The 16,946-nt window shown below is 37.8% G+C and overlaps 1 protein-coding gene across 4 annotated transcripts in view; it reads left to right on the top strand.

Moving 5' to 3' along the window:
- The window catches only part of TMEM19 (transmembrane protein 19), a 34,363-nt gene extending 31,827 nt beyond the window's left edge, over positions 1 to 2,536 (top strand). For all 4 annotated transcript variants that reach the window (XM_063309121.1, XM_063309122.1, XM_063309123.1 and 1 more), the window contains one exon: positions 616 to 2,536. In XM_063309121.1, coding sequence (XP_063165191.1) covers positions 616 to 779 — 164 coding nt within the window. In that variant the 3' untranslated portion in view covers positions 780 to 2,536. The remainder of the gene's footprint in view (positions 1 to 615) is intronic.
- The last annotated feature ends 14,410 nt before the right edge of the window (positions 2,537 to 16,946 follow it).

Here is a 16,946-nt window from a genome sequence, read left to right as displayed (position 1 = left end):
AGTTGTTCACCCACATCCTTTGCCCAGAAATAAGTGTTTTCATATTAGCTAGGTTCTTTGTCCTGGCTTCATAATTAATAGAAGCGTGATTTAATGGCATCCTTCTCCAAGAATGTATCTGTCCCTTGGGAAAGTTAAATCAGTTGCCTATATCTTTCACCACTGCCCCTTCTATTCAGTCAGGTGCAGGTCTTAGTTTTGATAAATGCCATGAGTATTTAGAAGACCTTAATCTTTTAGCAGACAAGTCACAGATGAACTGTGAACTAGAAGAGTGGCTGAAGAGTTCAGTTGCTGTTGTAGTTTGATGCTACTGTAGAGTTTTAATCTTAGCTTTAAGGACATTGTGGTTGTTGCCCATAAATAAATAAATATTCTAGCCTTAAATCCTGTATGATGATTGATTGCTGATAAAAAGTAATGAACACCACTTTATGTAGAATAGCATTTTAAATGAGCATTTTGAGCGTTTAAATATTGTTCAATAAAAGCAAAATTAAGAGCTTTACAACAGTTTTAATTTGTGGCCATTGGAACATATAGTTGATGCCATATTGTGTTACTGAAAACTGTTTTCCCCATTTGGTTAACGTGCTGCATTTACTGTTTCTTCAGGTTTTGATAAACGTACTGGAATGGTTGTCAACCATCAGACAGAAAATGCAACACACATTTCTGGTAAACCAATCCTGGATAACAATGCAGTGAATCTCTTCTCCTCTGTAGTCATTGCTTTGTTATTGCCTGGAATAGCATGGGGATTTTGGCCAAGAGGATGAAGAAAAGGTATCAATTTGCATTTTATTTTTCTTCAAACAAGCTGTGACCTTAAAGGCTCTCCACCAAGAGTCTTTCTAACTCTGGACTGGAATATGTTTTCCTGCAACTGTTCTGAAAGCATGAGGAGTCATTAGGTTATTAAAGCTTTGTTTCCTGCAGCTGTTTTAGGTATTATAGATGAGACAGACAGGAAGAAGGAGTCCTGATTTAACATTGGTTCTTATGTAACACAATATAGTTAGCACTTGAGTTACTACTTGATATAATACTTGATTGCAGTTCATTCCCCATAGGCTATTAGGGAAGTAGGAAATGGGAAAACTAAAATAACCTGTGATAGAATGACACTAGAACTAGCTGAACAAGCAATGGATCTTGGTCTTGTGACCAAGCAAAATGCTGAACTTTCTATATTATTCTAAAATCTTCTATTTCTTGTGGGACCTATTCTGCTGTTGCTGGGGAACTGACCACATTACGTACAAGATTCAATACTATCACAACTTTGCTTTTTGCTGTTAAAATATTTTTTTTAAAAATATGTATGGTATGAAATCTAATACTAAAGTGTTGGTGCCTAAAGTTTAAAAATTAATTTATTGGGTTTAAAATATTATGTTTAAAATACAAGAACGTATGCTTTGGCCAGTGTCTCTGGTTATTAGCTATGGTTTTATTCTGGCATATGGAACAAATACTCTACATTCATTCAAAATTTGTTCGGTCTGTGAGATGGATGTTGTTTTTTAAATCAAAGTTTGCAATAACTTACCTATCCCTTAGTTTTCAAGAAAAACAATTTTTGTTTGGCCCTGTAATCTAAATAATCTAGAAAATGATATCTCAACAGATGGAGGGTTCATCTCTTCATAGATATTGGGCCAAAAGTATAATTCAATATAACTGAAAGCAACTCTTATTGATAAATGACATTTCTCTTGTTCTTGTATAATTTTTTAAGGTATATTGGCAAGTTCTGTTATTAATGCAGTGAAAAATGTGTCAGGTTTGCAACTAGATCCATTTTCTATAGTCTTATTTTTGTTATTTTATATAAATCAGATACTAGCATTTTTAATTTTACATTAATCTTAAAGGAAAAAAGGTAGAAAGTTGATGGATGCTTCAAAGGATATTTGCCTACAGACAACTTTTAAAGTAGTTTGCTTGTAAAAATGGACAAGTGATAATTACAACTGTAGATAAGAATTCTCATTAACAATGAATGTGCATTAAGCAGAACCATCTATAGAAATTGATCAACAGAACACAACATGCACATATTTCATACAAGACACTTGGCTTTTCTGCAAAATTAATGTACAGTTTCCTGTGGTGTAGACACTGGTATACATGGCACAATAAAGTGAATATAACACTGATTAGTGTTGACACTAATGTTGCACTCTAAGCACCTGAAAATTTGGTATTTCTTGGTAGTGGCAAAGTAGATAATAGAATATTAATGCAATCCAAGAAATTGATTGGATTGAGAAAGAGCTGGTTAAAATAATATACCTATCAGTGAAACAGTAAGAACAAATTATAAATGAAAAGAATGGAAGATACAATATTTAATGGGAGTGTATGAGGTGGGGAGAAGAATGAAGATTAGAATATTTTCTGTTCTTCAATGTATTTATATGTTGTGATAAGTAGAGCAGTAGGTATTTTTTAAAAAAAAATACGTACAGAAAATGTGTCTCAAATGAGGCCTTTATAAATATGTTCAAATAAAAATGACTTTAAAATGGCATCCAATATGTTTTGTTTAGTCATTACAGAAACAACATTGATGTATTACATTGAGAATAATACAATTTTGATATTTCTGTTTATTTATAAAATTAAGTTTATGCCTTAGCACCAATTCTAAAATGTGGCAGCTCTTTTTTGCTATTCAAAAATCATTACAGAAAAGCAAATTATCATGTGAAAGATGGACTATTTAACAAGCAATTTAAAAGTCAACTATTATTTTCTATATCACTTTGCATCAGTTAACAGTCAAATAATGAAGAACTCCTCAACTGGATCAACATTGAAATATATTTTTCCTCATAATTAAAAATTGCAACGACTTCTTGATAGATTAATTGTACTTTAAACTGCTTTATAATGTGCACTTTGAATCTTTTCCACATGGAAAAATTCCAAAACCTAAATGTTCCTCAATGGATGAAAACTGTACTCATTAACTGAAAAGGGCACCAGACACTTAAGTAGAATTTATAATACAAGGTAGTTGTAGTAGCCTGCAGGTTGACAGTCTAAATAACAGAACACAGAAAGGACGCAACGGGGAGGCAACAGAATGGGAGCTTCAGTTGTTAAATCCAAAAAGAAGCCACATCATGGATTAATCCAATTGATGAAACAGCTCTTATATGTTAACTCTCTAGGTTTAAATTCTAAAGAATGGTGAAAGATTTTCAGTATGCTTTCTGACTTAGATAACTATATAGACTGGGGTAGGACTTTTTGTCTTATATGGAGTCTGGTTTTGTAAGTCTACTTCAACATAATCCTAAATAATAAGGCTTCAGTAGAGATGGTAAAACAAAGAGAGGTAGAGGAGAGGTAGAGTAATCTGTTATAGAATAAAGTAATAAAGGGTGATTTGTGTGTTTCAAAAATGCATTTTATATACTTCAGAATATGGAATTGGGGCATGGATTTCAGATGGCTCATAACTGCCCCAAGTTAAAACTTACATAAGAAATATGAGGTCATCATATTGAAAAAATAGTTTCTGAAATTTTAAGAAGGATAAGCAACTACTGTCTGCAGAATATATACTTTCTGCTCACATTTCCTGGCCAAACAGAATTTGCTGGTTTCTATCAGTATTATAAATATCTGGTGGCAAAATCAAAAGTGATTTTCAAGTAGTGTATCTAATTTTCAGCAAAGTTTCTGGCTAAGCATACCAAACCATTGTTTAATTATTTTGAAAATAACTTGTTGAATCAGGAGTGAGTAACCTGTAGACTGAATGTGGGATTGTACTATGCAAATTTGTACTGTCATTATTTTAGCCATTTGGGGGATAATTGGCGCAAATATTACATGTGGTAGCTGTTTTCTCCCAGCTGCCTCCAGCATTCATTTCTATCCTTAAAACTTACAGAAAATCCAAGACATACCAGTCTTTTAGTTTTCAGGGGGCTATGAGTATGAATGGTGGCTGTTGGCCTCCCTTTCCACATGTGAAATCTCTAGAACAGGGAACAAATTTCAGCCATGCTCTTCCACTGCCATTATTTTTACCAGAAGTTGATATGGAACCCTCCTTTGACCCATGAGAAGTTACTTAACTTTGCCATAAATCATGGCTTACACTACTGGCTGGTTTATATAACATGCTGAGCCCCAAAAGGGGTACTTTTGGAACAGTGCATTTGTTGTAATTACCTGCACTTGGATTCTTGTTAACTAATAACAAGATAGTAACTAACATACTGTCAATAACTTTTACTTCCTTTTCCAGTTAAATTGACAGATCCAGAGCTCCTGAAGAACCAGGTTGGTTAATTTTACTTCACCTTTCACTTGAGTGGACTAGTAATTTCAAATATGATAGCACAAACAGCTTTTGCCTTTCCATCTGCAGAGATGCCCACTTGCCTCATTTATGAACTGGCTTCACGTCTTATGCCATGAGACACAGGGCTGCAAGCTGCTCCTTTTCTACAGCCCCAGAATGTGATAAAAACTGGCAGAGAAATACAGAATCAGTAGTGAAGCCCTAAAATAGCCTTAATAAAGCTTTAAAAAAATCCTTTAAACTGTCCTAGCAAAAGAAGGACAATGTAGAAAATCATGGCCCAAAGCCTTTTTATCATCACCCTGTCTATTGTAGCCTCATCCCTCCAAAAAGGTAGAAAACATGGCTCCTGACCCCCAGAAGATTTTCTGGTCCTGTACTAAACTGTAATGTGGCTTGCGCTACGTAAACCTGGTCTATAGGTTTGTAGGATTATCAAGCTACATTTGCAGGATTGCAGCTGTAGTAATATTAAGTGGGGAAGAGGAATCCATCTGTCCATATAGTCCTGGAAAGAAGGGTCCTAGCTTAGCATCTCCCTGATATTCTAATGAAGAATGGTGGTAATACCTTAATGTAGGTCATATTCAAAACTGCAATCTATATTGTCATTGGCCACTGTTTGAAATGGAATCTGGGAAAATATAGTGTTTTAGTCTGATCCTGTATAATTTTTTTATAAGAATTTGATTAAGTTTAAAGCAAAGATAAAAACTACAAAAAAGCAAAAAACTACAAAAAACCCCCCTAAAAAGTGTGAAACACAAGAAAACAATTTTAAAGATTACATAAAGAGTTAATTTCTGACTTTTAACAGCAGGAATATACAGCAATTTCCATAATCAAACCCAAACACTATATCAAACCAAAATCACATTATTTTTATAAATCATTCCATTAGCACATTATGAAAATCACTAAATACAATTGTTCCCTCCCCTTATATTAAAAGAAAAAGAAATATATAAACCTCCTAATCAACTTCTTTCCCCAAAGACAACATTTACTTATTTCCTTCCTACCACTATTCTATACATTTCTGTCTACTATAACAGAAATCAAACATACATACATACATACATACATACATACATACAAATTGTTTATTTGTTTAGTCGCTTCCGACTCTTCGTGACTTCATGGACCAGCCCACGCTTCCTGTCGGTCGTCAACACCCCCAGCTCCCCCAGGGACGAGTGCGTCACCTCTAGAATATCATCCATCCACCTTGCCCTTGGTCGGCCCCTCTTCCTTTTGCCCTCCACTCTCCCTAGCATCAGCATCTTCTCCAGGGTGTCCTGTCTTCTCATTGTGTGGCCAAAGTATTTCAGTTTTGCCTTTAATATCATTCCATCAAAAAAATAACAGTAAGCGCCAAGAGAGATTGCTTCTCCTTGCTGTAGAAAGTCTCTTTTGGGGTACATAAACTTAAAAAATATAAATTGGGTGATTTAGAAATGGGGTGGTTCAACTTTGTGTCCCTTTAAGGCTACAGCGTGGTTTGGAAATGGTGACATCCCAGCCTCCTGGCGTCTCTAACTGGATTATGCTAACGCTGTTCGCAATCCTCTGGTTGCAAGGCACTGTTCTGGAGTACAAATGGGATGATTCCGAGTGTTTTCTGTCCATGAAAATGCTCTGGGACTTCAGGAAAAGCCTGCCTGAGCCCATAAAAAAAGCTGCATCAGATCTGCCCGCAGAGCTCGCGGGCACAGCTGTTCAGTCAGCCATGTTCCCACCGGAAGTGCTGTATCTTACAGTATGTTTTTAATCTGTTTTTTTTTTTTTAAATCTATTCTTATGGCTATTAATCAACACTCTTCCCATTTATTTTTTATTTATTTTCTATCCCACCTTTATTCCCAAAGCATGTTTGAATGCATTGCCTTTTTTAGTCTAACAAATACATTTGAGTGTTGGTGAAATCAGTTGTGTGGTCAAACTCATTCTGTTAGATCCATTGATGTTATGTCAGTGTAAATTTCCCCTGGTGTGCCAGAAGTAAACATAATACGTCTTAAAAAGGAGCCAGTGCTGCTATTCTGATATGTCAAAATTGAGATCTTGACCATGGCTAGTATTCGACCATATATCATCACTGGTTCCCTTGACGTAAAGTCCAGTCATGTCCGACTCTAGGGGGCGGTGCTCATCTCCGTTTCTAAGCCTTGGAGCCGGCGTTGTCATAGACACTTCCGGGTCATGTGGCCAGCATGACGACTCGGAACGCCGTTACCTTCCCGCCGAAGCGGTACCTATTGATCTACTCACATTTGCATGTTTTCGAACTGCTAGGTGAGCAGGAGCTGGGATAAGCAACGGGAGCTCACCCCGCCACGCGGTTTCGAACCGCCGACCTTCCAATCAGCAGCTCAGCGGTTTAACCCGCAGCGCCACCGCGTCCCTATCATCACTGAATAAACAAATTTATTTATTCGTGTCAGAAACATCACAGTTAGAACAAGGCATACTATAAAACATAGAATTTAAAATGTAAAATATAAAAGTTAAAATATATAAAAGTTAAACAGAACTTGCCCAGAAACTGCCAACATTAATTGCGTTCTGTCGTGCTGTCATGGGATCCTCAAATGAGTATTGATCAGGGCACAGAGGACAAGTGTACATATGCATTGTTGTCTGCATGTCTCCACAGTCACAAAGGGCAGAGGTTACAAGACAGTTCCATTTGTTCAGAGTATCTGGATCTTGTTATGCCTGTGCACAGTCTGTTCAGCGATTTCCATACTTCCCAACTTTTGCCAAACCCATGTGCCAGCTCCTCTGCTGGTTCCATCCAGTGTTGGTTCTTTGTAGCTTTCCATAGGTCCACTCTACTTTTAAATTCATTGAAATCTTCTGTTGACCTAAGGAAACTTTTCCTGGATTTTAGTCTCTGAGGAGCTGGTTGTAGGTCATAAAGAGGGTGTTAAATAATGTGTTAACACATTTGAGCATCCCCTGGGCAACAGCATATAGCCGGCCAATCCTTTCACTCCAGAAGCATCCAAAGTGTAGAACTTAATCTCACCTTTGTGTGACAAAATGTGTATTCCACAAAGTACCTTTTCAGGGCCATGGCTGACTATTACTTCAGAAAATAAATTAATCATTCTTTTATTTAAATATGGAGGAGTGGAAATGCTGGTGGTATGAACCTGTCTGAGAAATACTTATTAGGCCTTTACTTCTCTCTCAAAATTAAAAAGTTAATGATTTTTATAAAGGTCTTGGGAGTACTGAAGACCAGAAACCATGCTTTAAATCAGTGAAAATATTTCAGTATTTCCAGGTGAAATATACTTGGAGACTGAATCCAAAACACTGTGGAATCCTATTCATCACAACAAAGACCAAATATTGAAATAAACTGTAACACTAACTCCAAGACTTTCTTTAACATTGATGAAATATACTATAATTTGCAAGCTTATACATCCCTTTTTTATAATTAATGTAATAAATTTAAGCAAAAATAGTAGTATAAAATAAATAATTTCAATAATATTCCCTACTTTTTTTTCCTAAACAGTAATAGATGTTCCTCATTAAAAAAAAAGTTCCATGGATTTCTAAGTTTAACAAGCTTTATTTTAAGCAACAAGTGACAAGGAACTGCCCTTGGAAGAGGTGGAACATGAGACTATACAAGAAAGCCTCAATCCTGGCTGGATTGCCCTTGCCTGTGCTCAAGAGCAGGTTTCAGCTGTTGGCAGAGCTGTTGCTGTGAGTACAAAGGCTGACAAAGGACAGCCCTGACCCAAGGAGCCAATTGATACACATATAGTTGGATCGCTGCCAGACTGTACTCTTGCTCTGCCAAGACAAGCTGGTAGGAGTCCTGTTAGAACATGGTCTGATAGTTTTATTTATTGCACGCCACACTTATTATTTTAGGGGATCATGGCACAAGTAAGTTTGAGAACTCTTGAAAATGTGTATCTCATATTTCCCAAAATGTGTGTCAAAATCTTGTGATGAATCCAATTTGCAGTATTTAGGATCTAAACTTCTCAAGTGTTTTCTGTGGACAGATTAATTGCCCTGAAACATAAAAATAATACATGTGCCTGTCAAGATCAACGTTTATTCTCTGCAGTGGTCTGTCAGCTGGCCCAGCTTAGGCACATAGGCAGTTGCAGAGAAAAGAAAAGAAAGGTTTAAACTCCTTAGAATCATCTTCAAGCTGGCATGTAGGTTTCAAAAGAAAGAACCATAAAAGAAACCACAGCAGGTAGACCAGATTCGGGCGTGTTCTTCTAGGTTTGGCAGGAGGTGCTGCTGGAGCGAGAGGCAATCAGATGTGGAACAAAAGGAGGCAACAGCTGGGAGAGCGAGGCACTAGATGATCCACAGCCAGGGAGAAGAACCCGAAAGAGCCTGAAGCAGTTGAAGCCAAGAAAGAGCCAGCAGAAAGGAAAACACAGGCCTGGGCTGTAAACCTTTGAGAGCAAGTGGTTCATGGCTGGATAACTGTGTGAGAGTCTGTTAAGGAGAGAACTCTGATATCAAAATAAAGAAGTCATAAAGCAGCTGTTGCAATGAATAGGACGTAGATTCCTTGCTGGCTGCAAAACAATGAAAATATTTCAGCTAAAATCTATAGATGGGAGGTTAAAATCTTTGTCTGAAACTTCTGTGCAACTTAACTGTAGAAACAAAATATGGAGGCTAGAAATGCACATGAGTTGTACCAAGAAAGGCTCATATATACAAAGGAAGAAATAAAAAGGGAGCCAATGTGGTAAAACAAAATAAATGAGTGGTGTTGGTCATCTTAATCTAATTTGGGAAAGGTGAATACTGTATTTTTATTTTTTTAAAAAGCCAGCTGTTAAAATTGAAAATAAACTGAAATCTTTTTCTTAGCTGTAATCAGGACTTATGAGAATAATTTTCTTTGTGATTAAGGAATCACTTGTTCACTATTAAGATACTATCCACTATAAATATATTAATGCATTAATTTTCTTTTCCACAAAATTTTTACACTAATTTAGCTATCAGAGAAGTCTTTTGCTAATGGAGTTCAAAAGCCTGCCAAAAGAACAGACATTCATAATGCATATCTTTGGATTATACCTCCTTAAATAGAACTTTTATTTATTTTACAAGTGTAAAATATTTATTTCAAATGCTTCTATATTGCTTTGTACAATTCTGAGCAGCTTAATATTATTTATAAATAACCTTTTCTGGCTTTGCCACTTTCATTTACGGTGATAAAATGCTAATTTATATAATAAGTTCTTGTTCTTCTGCAGCCCATTTTCACAGTTTAAACCATATTATGAGAAACCTTCAACCTCCAGATGGAGTTGAACTACAGCTCCCACTAATCTAAATCAAATATTACCAAGGGTATGAGATGTTGGGAGTTATAATTCAGCAACAACTAGGGTCATAGATTCTCCCAGCTTTGGTCTAAAAATAAATATTTATTAGGGCAAGCAATAAACAAGGGAGACAATTTTTATAATATATTTGAACAAAGAAATTATAAATGATACCGGCACAGAGCATTAAAATATCGGAATAATTCTATATACAATGCATTACATCATTGCCTCAACTGCTGGTGCTGACTTTTTCATATCTATGTCATTATTTTGGCTAAGATGTTTTTTCTGTCCTGTCTGAAACAGTAACATACATAAAAACAGCTAGACCTAATACTGTCCTGAAGTTTTAGAAAGCTACCTGATGTACTTTTCAATCATGAGTAAAACTGGATTACCGCATAGGCAAATACTGGCACAATGTTTTCATAAGGCTTTCTCATGTACATTTTAAGTTCTATGTTTGCTTAAGAAGAAATGCCTGCTCATTCCAGCTCTCCTGAGTGTTGATATACTGTAAGAGCATTAAAAATCCATCACAATAATCAGAGATCACGATTGTTGATTTTCTAGGTGCATTGCCTCAATCCGAATACTTTCATTAACAGTGCATGAACTGTAAAGGTGGGATAGAAATTAAATTAAATAAAACTAAACATGAAAAGATGTTTTGTCAATAATGATACACCAATGGGAAGAGTACCACCTACTGGTTCCTTTATGCTCCAATTGGCAAACATGGAATAACAAATGTGAAATCTCACTGCAGCAAACAAAAGACACACTAGTCTTTGAAACTCCACCAGTTTTGCAGTGTACATCCTCTCAGTCCCGAACTTAGGACATCAGCATGAAAGCATATGTTGTGATGGATGAATATTTTAGTCAAAAATATTAATTAATTAATTAAATATTTATATATCATATTGAACTGTATGTTTGTTGTTTTAATCGATTATTTTATTGTAAACCGCCCAGAGTTCCCCAATGGGAGGAGACAAATTAAATAAATAAATAGATAAATAAAAAATTATAACCCAAACATATTTGCTTACCTAGAAGTAAGAACCATTTTTAAATAAAATTTTATTAAGTTTCAAGACAAAGATAAAAGCTACCAAAAAAAAAAACTACAAAAAAGAAAAAAACTAAAAAGGCATGAAAACACAAGAGAATTTTTTTTTTTCAGAATTACAAAAAGATGTGGCTTCCGACTTTTAACAGCAAGGATATTGTCATGAGTAAGGATGGCGAGCAGGGGGCTCTCACCCAGACTGTCAAGCGCATGCGTAGCACTGAGGAACTGTTCAGCCATTCAAAGAGACACAGATCGGGACCGCCTTAACCTTTGGGGTTTATATGGCTGGGTTTTCCCACGCTTCCTCAGTTTGTTAGGATTCTTGTTAAGTACTACTAATAAATATTAGAGACCAAGTCCTCGCCTCAGTGTGTTTCCTGGTAATCAGGACAGATATACAAAAGTTTCCATAATCTATCTCTTACTCTTTAATAAACCAAAACCACATTATTTCTATAAATCATTCCACTTTAGCACATAATAAAAATCACTAAGTACAGTTACTCCTCCCCTTATATTAAAATAGAAAAAAAATTCATATAGACCTCCTAAACAACTTCCCCCCTCAAAGGATAACACATATTTAATTATTTCCTTCCTACTACTGTTCTATACATTTCTGTCTACTATAATAAAAATCAAATTAAAAAGCACATAAATTGTCCGCCATTATACTTGATAGTTAATGTCAGTCAAACCCTATAAGCAATCCAGGTAAACCGCCCAGAGTCCCCTTTTCAGGAGAGATGTGCGGTGATAGAAATTTGAAATATAAATAAATAAAATATTCTTTAACCCTTATCCTACTTCAAAATAAACCAGAGCATTTACATATCTCCACAATGTGCAGACCTTTTCTCTTGAAAAAATCAAACAGCCCAACTGCCCCCCTCAAAACTTCCAGCTTCTCCTCAAAAAACCTCCCATACATGATGACCCCTTCTTTTTCATGGCATTCCACCACGAAGTCATTTTCACTTATAGCTTGCAGCTCGCTCTCTCCTTTAAATTTCTTCAACTCCACTATCCAATCTTCATCCAGCATCTCAATAGAAATCCTAATCTTACTCTTAGAAGAAACATTTCTATCATTGTTGAATTCCTTGATTTCTTCCAACATATCCCCAACCTGATGGCACATTTTAGACCTCCTATTTTCCACGATGTCCTGAATGTCTTGCATAAAAGCTTGATAGGAGTCAGAAAGAATCTGTTTAAAATCTTGGTGGAAGTCAGAAAAAATCTGTCTAAAATCTTCCATGTTTCACACAGTAGACTATAACACCCCCTAGGAGCTTAACCAGCAAAAGTCAAAGAGATGGAAAAATTCTGAAATGTATTTACACAAGCAAAAGTGAAATAAGCAGACAGTTCCCGAGGGAAAGTAGAAACAGAAAGCTGAAGCTTTGAATCAGCCGATTCAATGTGTAGGAAAATGCTAATATCTTCAAATTTAATACAAAAATAATAACAGGAAGACAATTGTTTACTCTCAGTCCTCCTTTATATTTGGAAGGAAAACAAAGTCTGAAACTTAAAAGAATTTTTAAAAAGTAATCCTAAAACATAACGATAAGCACCAAGAGAACCAGCTTCCTCTTGCTGTAGAAAGCCTCTTTTAGGATACGCATACTTAAAAAATATATATAAATTGGTGATTTAGAAATGGGGTGGCCGGTCTTAGTGTCCCTTTAAGGCTACTATGCACTTGGAAAATGACAGTGGCCCCACCTCCCAGCTAAAATCTCTTACCAGTCGAACGCAAAATGCTGTTTGCGATCTTTTGGCTACAAGCAGCCGTCCAGAGGACAGGTGGAATGATTCCAGGTGTTTTCCTTGATCCAGAGAACATTTCTGGGCTTCAGGAAAATCTGCCTGAACCCTAAAAAAATTGCCGCGTTGTCACCTCCACCCACTTAGCCTGAGGGCACAGCTGCTCAGTCTGCAATCCCCCACTTGAAGCCTCCAGAACCATTTTTTATTTTAACTTTGTTAATTGTGCTTAGACCAAAAGACAAACCCCACAGACATTATAAACCATTCTTGGAAAAAAAATTATCTTGATTTCACAGCTAGATGTGAGAATAAGAAATTCTAACATACTGTATTTCTGCTACAATGTGGGAGGCATTTTTTGCCTAAGTTTCCCAGTTCTAAATCTCCTTTTAGGGAAGCAGATATTTTTCACAGAAATTGATTTACCATGTCAAAGGTAAATTTCTCTCAGGTCAAGCTCCTGTCCTGGTGACTACATGTCCATTTCCACATCCATGCTATTATCTAGCTATTGATATATCAGTGGTTTACCATTACCATCAATGGAGCTTTTTTGACTTTCATCATTTAGCCTACAGCCTTGGGAATTGCTGTTAGTCTTTCATCCAAGTACAAAACCAGTCTGACCTGATTTTCAAGATCATCCAAGGCTGGGTAGCTGCTGTCCTCTGCTGAAGCCTTGATTTACCATGATCTGAAGATTAATATGGACGGATATTATCCAAAGTCATGGATTCTTGCCACAAGTATTCTTTCTATAAAAAGAAAATGACTATCAATTTGTCTGAAATTAGAACTTTTCATCTTGAAAACACTTCCCTCTTTTCTTTCAAAGACCCCCAGGGAGATCAAGCACACTGGAGGGAACTAGGCCATTAACTATCCTAAATTCCCTAAAGTAATCTTTAATCAAGCCTTAGTTTGAAATATGAGAACAATTTAAAACAAACTATTTATTTTTTTATTTATAATCAAATTTATCACCGCCCATCTCCCCCCGAGGAGGGACTCTGAGCGGTTTACAATAAAACACAATTAAAAATGCCATATAAAACTATAGAATAAATATAATGCATAATAAAATATAAATATGGTGGGAACCCGATGGCTAAAAGTTCTCTATAAACCCACAAGTAAAACAGGGCCACTCTAGGGAGCTAGCCATCCTCAGAAGTTACTATTCTCCCTCCCACCCCAGGCATGGTGACAAAATCAGGTCTTTGTTTTCTGAAGTCCAGAACGGAGGAAGCCAACCTCACTTCCAGGGGAAGGATGTTCCAAAGGGCAGGAGCTGTTGCAAAGAAGGCCCGCCTCCTGGACCCTGCCAGATGGAATTCTCTTGCAGACGGGGTCCGTGGCATGCCCTCTCTGCATGACCGGGTGGAATGGGTTGATGTAATGGGGATGAGAAGGTCCCTTAGGTAACCTGGACCTATGCCATGTAGGGCTTTAACGGTGATAACCAACACCTTGAATTGGACCTGGAAGCACACTGGCAACCAATGCAGCTTGCGGAGCAAAGGAATAATACGTGCTGATCCTGAAGCACCTAAGATCACCCGCATGGCTGCATTTTGAACCAGCTGTAGCTTCCAGGTACGTCTGTATGGGAGATGACCAGGGCATGAGTGACCATTTGAAGGGCTTCTCGATCTAGGAAAGGGCATAACTGGCGCACAACATGAAGTTGCGCAAAGGCCTTCCTAGCCACGACTGCCACCTGCTCTTCGAGCAGGAGTCATAAGTCCAAGAGGACCCCCAAGCTACGCATCAGGTCTGTCTGGGGTAGTGCGATCCCATCCAGAACTAAAGATGACAATTTTCCAGATACCAAAGAGCCATTAATCCACAGCCACTCCATCTTACCAGGGTTCAACTGCAATCTGTTGTCCCCCATCCAGGCCCCCACAGCCCCCAGGCACTCGGAAAGGATGGTCACGGCATCACTTCAACTGGGATGGAGATGTATAATTGAGTATCATCAGCATATTGATGATGCCTCACCCTGTAGTGATGGATGATCTTGCCCAATGGTTTCATATAGATGTTAAAAAGGAGCGGAGAGAGTACTGAGCCCTGCAGCACCCAAGAGTAGGGGCTGCGGACTGGATCTCTCGCTCCCTATTACCACCGATTGGGACCAGCCCTGAAGGAAGGATGTGAACCAGCATAGAACCATGCCGCCCACCCCCAACTCCCTAAGTCCGTCCAGAAGGATACCATGGTCAATGGTATTGAAAACTGCTGAGAGGTCAAGAAGAGCAAGGATAAATGCACTGCCTCCATCCTGTTCCTGCCAGAGGTCATCCATAAGTGTGACCAATGCAGTTTCTGTCCCATAACCAGGCCTGAAACCTGACTGAAAGGGGTCTAGATAATCCGTTTCCTCCAGAATCCTCTGGAGCTACAACGCCACCACTGTAATGATTGCCTATTCAAAATCACTATTGGACTCACACAAGGCTTTCATGGATATCTGATTTAATAATGAATAGTATGCAGGATCACAAGCAAAGCTGAGAATAGTGAAAGCACGGGATGTCTCCCAATAAAACTCCAAGCAATTCCCTGTCCCTCCCCCCAAAGTCAGCATAATTCGATGCCCACAGGTGCCCCTAACGGTTCCTGCTGGTCTGCGAGAAACGTCCTTGACAAGGCGAGATAACCCAAACATGCATTCCTCATCCTTCACTCCTCACATTGCAGCCTGGTACAAGGAACAGGAGCAGCCCCCTCCCATACAGCAACTCATGTCAGCCCCATGGCATGGGAACCCGTTACGATGTTTGCCAGGAACATTGGAACAGGAACCATGACAACCACTTTCTCAACCACCTACCCCAAAAGGGGAGGTGGGAGACTGGGCAAAAATTGTCCAGTATAATAGGGTCCAGCAATGGTTTCTTGAGGGGGCGCACCAGCGCTTCTGAAAGACGGCTGGGAACACCTCTTTCAAGGATGCATTCACCATCACCTGGACCCAGCCACTTTCACCAGCCAGGAGGGACATGGATCTAATTGGCAGGTGGTGACATTTACAGTCCGGAGGATCCTGTCCACTTCCTTGGGTTGAACAGTATCAAACTGTTCCCAGAACTACGTTGTACAACTACAACTATGTTGTAGCCAACTAACTTTTGATAACTGCTCTTTTGTTTGCTCTTGGGAGTTCTCTTATTTCCTAGTTTTCCAATGCCTTCGTAAGAGCTGTGTTTCCCATTTGGGAAAAAAAGTATTAAAGACACATGCAATTTGAACTTAAGTATTGTGATTTTAAAGCCATATTTAGCACTGCATCATGTGAAAATCCATTATGGTTTATTCAACCAACCACAATTAAAACAAATGGTTGCTCAGTAGGTGTAAAATCACGGAGTAGAATGTACCACTGTGTCTATCACATTCAGCTTATTTCTCCATGTGCAGCATCAGGAATATTTATAAAATGTTTTCCAAAGTTACATAGGCAAAATTGAAGGTAAAGGCAATTATATAAATCAAATTGGTTTTTTAAGAGTTAGATTACCTTCATGTTGTATCTAATTACATTATTTAAAGGTCATTCCTAAAAATAGAGCCTCTGTCATCCTAGCTGGATCATGAATGACTTCCATTTAAAAGGAACCAGATGCAAATAGATGAATATACATACTTTAGTAATGTGTGCAAATTAATCTAAATAATAGCAAGAAATGTACTAGAAAGGTAAGCATCTAGGCTGACAGTATTCACTGTATACAAATCTTGCAACCATCCTTGAATTAAAACATTCTAATCAAAATGAAAACTTATGCTTTTATTCCTTTAACAGAAGAACCTTTCAGGAATCTGGAGGGGCATAACAGATTTAGGGAGCTTTGCCTGTCATCCCTATTAGGAAGTGTGAAGAAAGCTTGATGATCTACAGTTAACATAAACTTTTAAATATTTCAAGCTGCCTGGAAGACTTCACAGAAAAAGTGATGTCAAAATGTTTAAAATAAAGTTGAAAAAAGATCAAATTTTGAGTAATTACACTGCTCAGTTTCTAAATGCACTTATGCAGAGACAAAGATGACAGCCTATGTTAAACTAGTTTGCTGAATAAGCCACAAGAACTTAGTTTGTATATCATCCTAAGTGGACACCATACATGCATGTATGTGCCAGTTTAGGTTTTACATGCAACAGATGCAGCTGGACTTCACAGGATAACAGCATCAGGTTGAGAATCAGAAATCAGAGCGCCAGTTTGGCCTAGAAACCAGGAGACAGAGTTCTAGTCCCACGTTAGGCATGAAAGCCAGTTGGATGACCTTGGGCCAGTCACTGTCTCTCAGCCCAACTCACCTCACAAGGTTGTTGTTGTGGAGAAAATAGGAGGAGGGAGGAGTATTAGGTATGTTCGGCTCCTTGAGTTATTTATAAAAATAATGGCAGGATAGAA

The sequence above is a fragment of the Candoia aspera genome, chromosome 7 (genome assembly GCF_035149785.1).
Source record: "Candoia aspera isolate rCanAsp1 chromosome 7, rCanAsp1.hap2, whole genome shotgun sequence".
Classification (NCBI taxonomy): Eukaryota; Metazoa; Chordata; class Lepidosauria; order Squamata; family Boidae; genus Candoia; species Candoia aspera.
The sequence above is the reverse complement of the archived record's forward strand: the minus strand, read 5'-3'. Positions and strand labels throughout refer to the sequence as shown.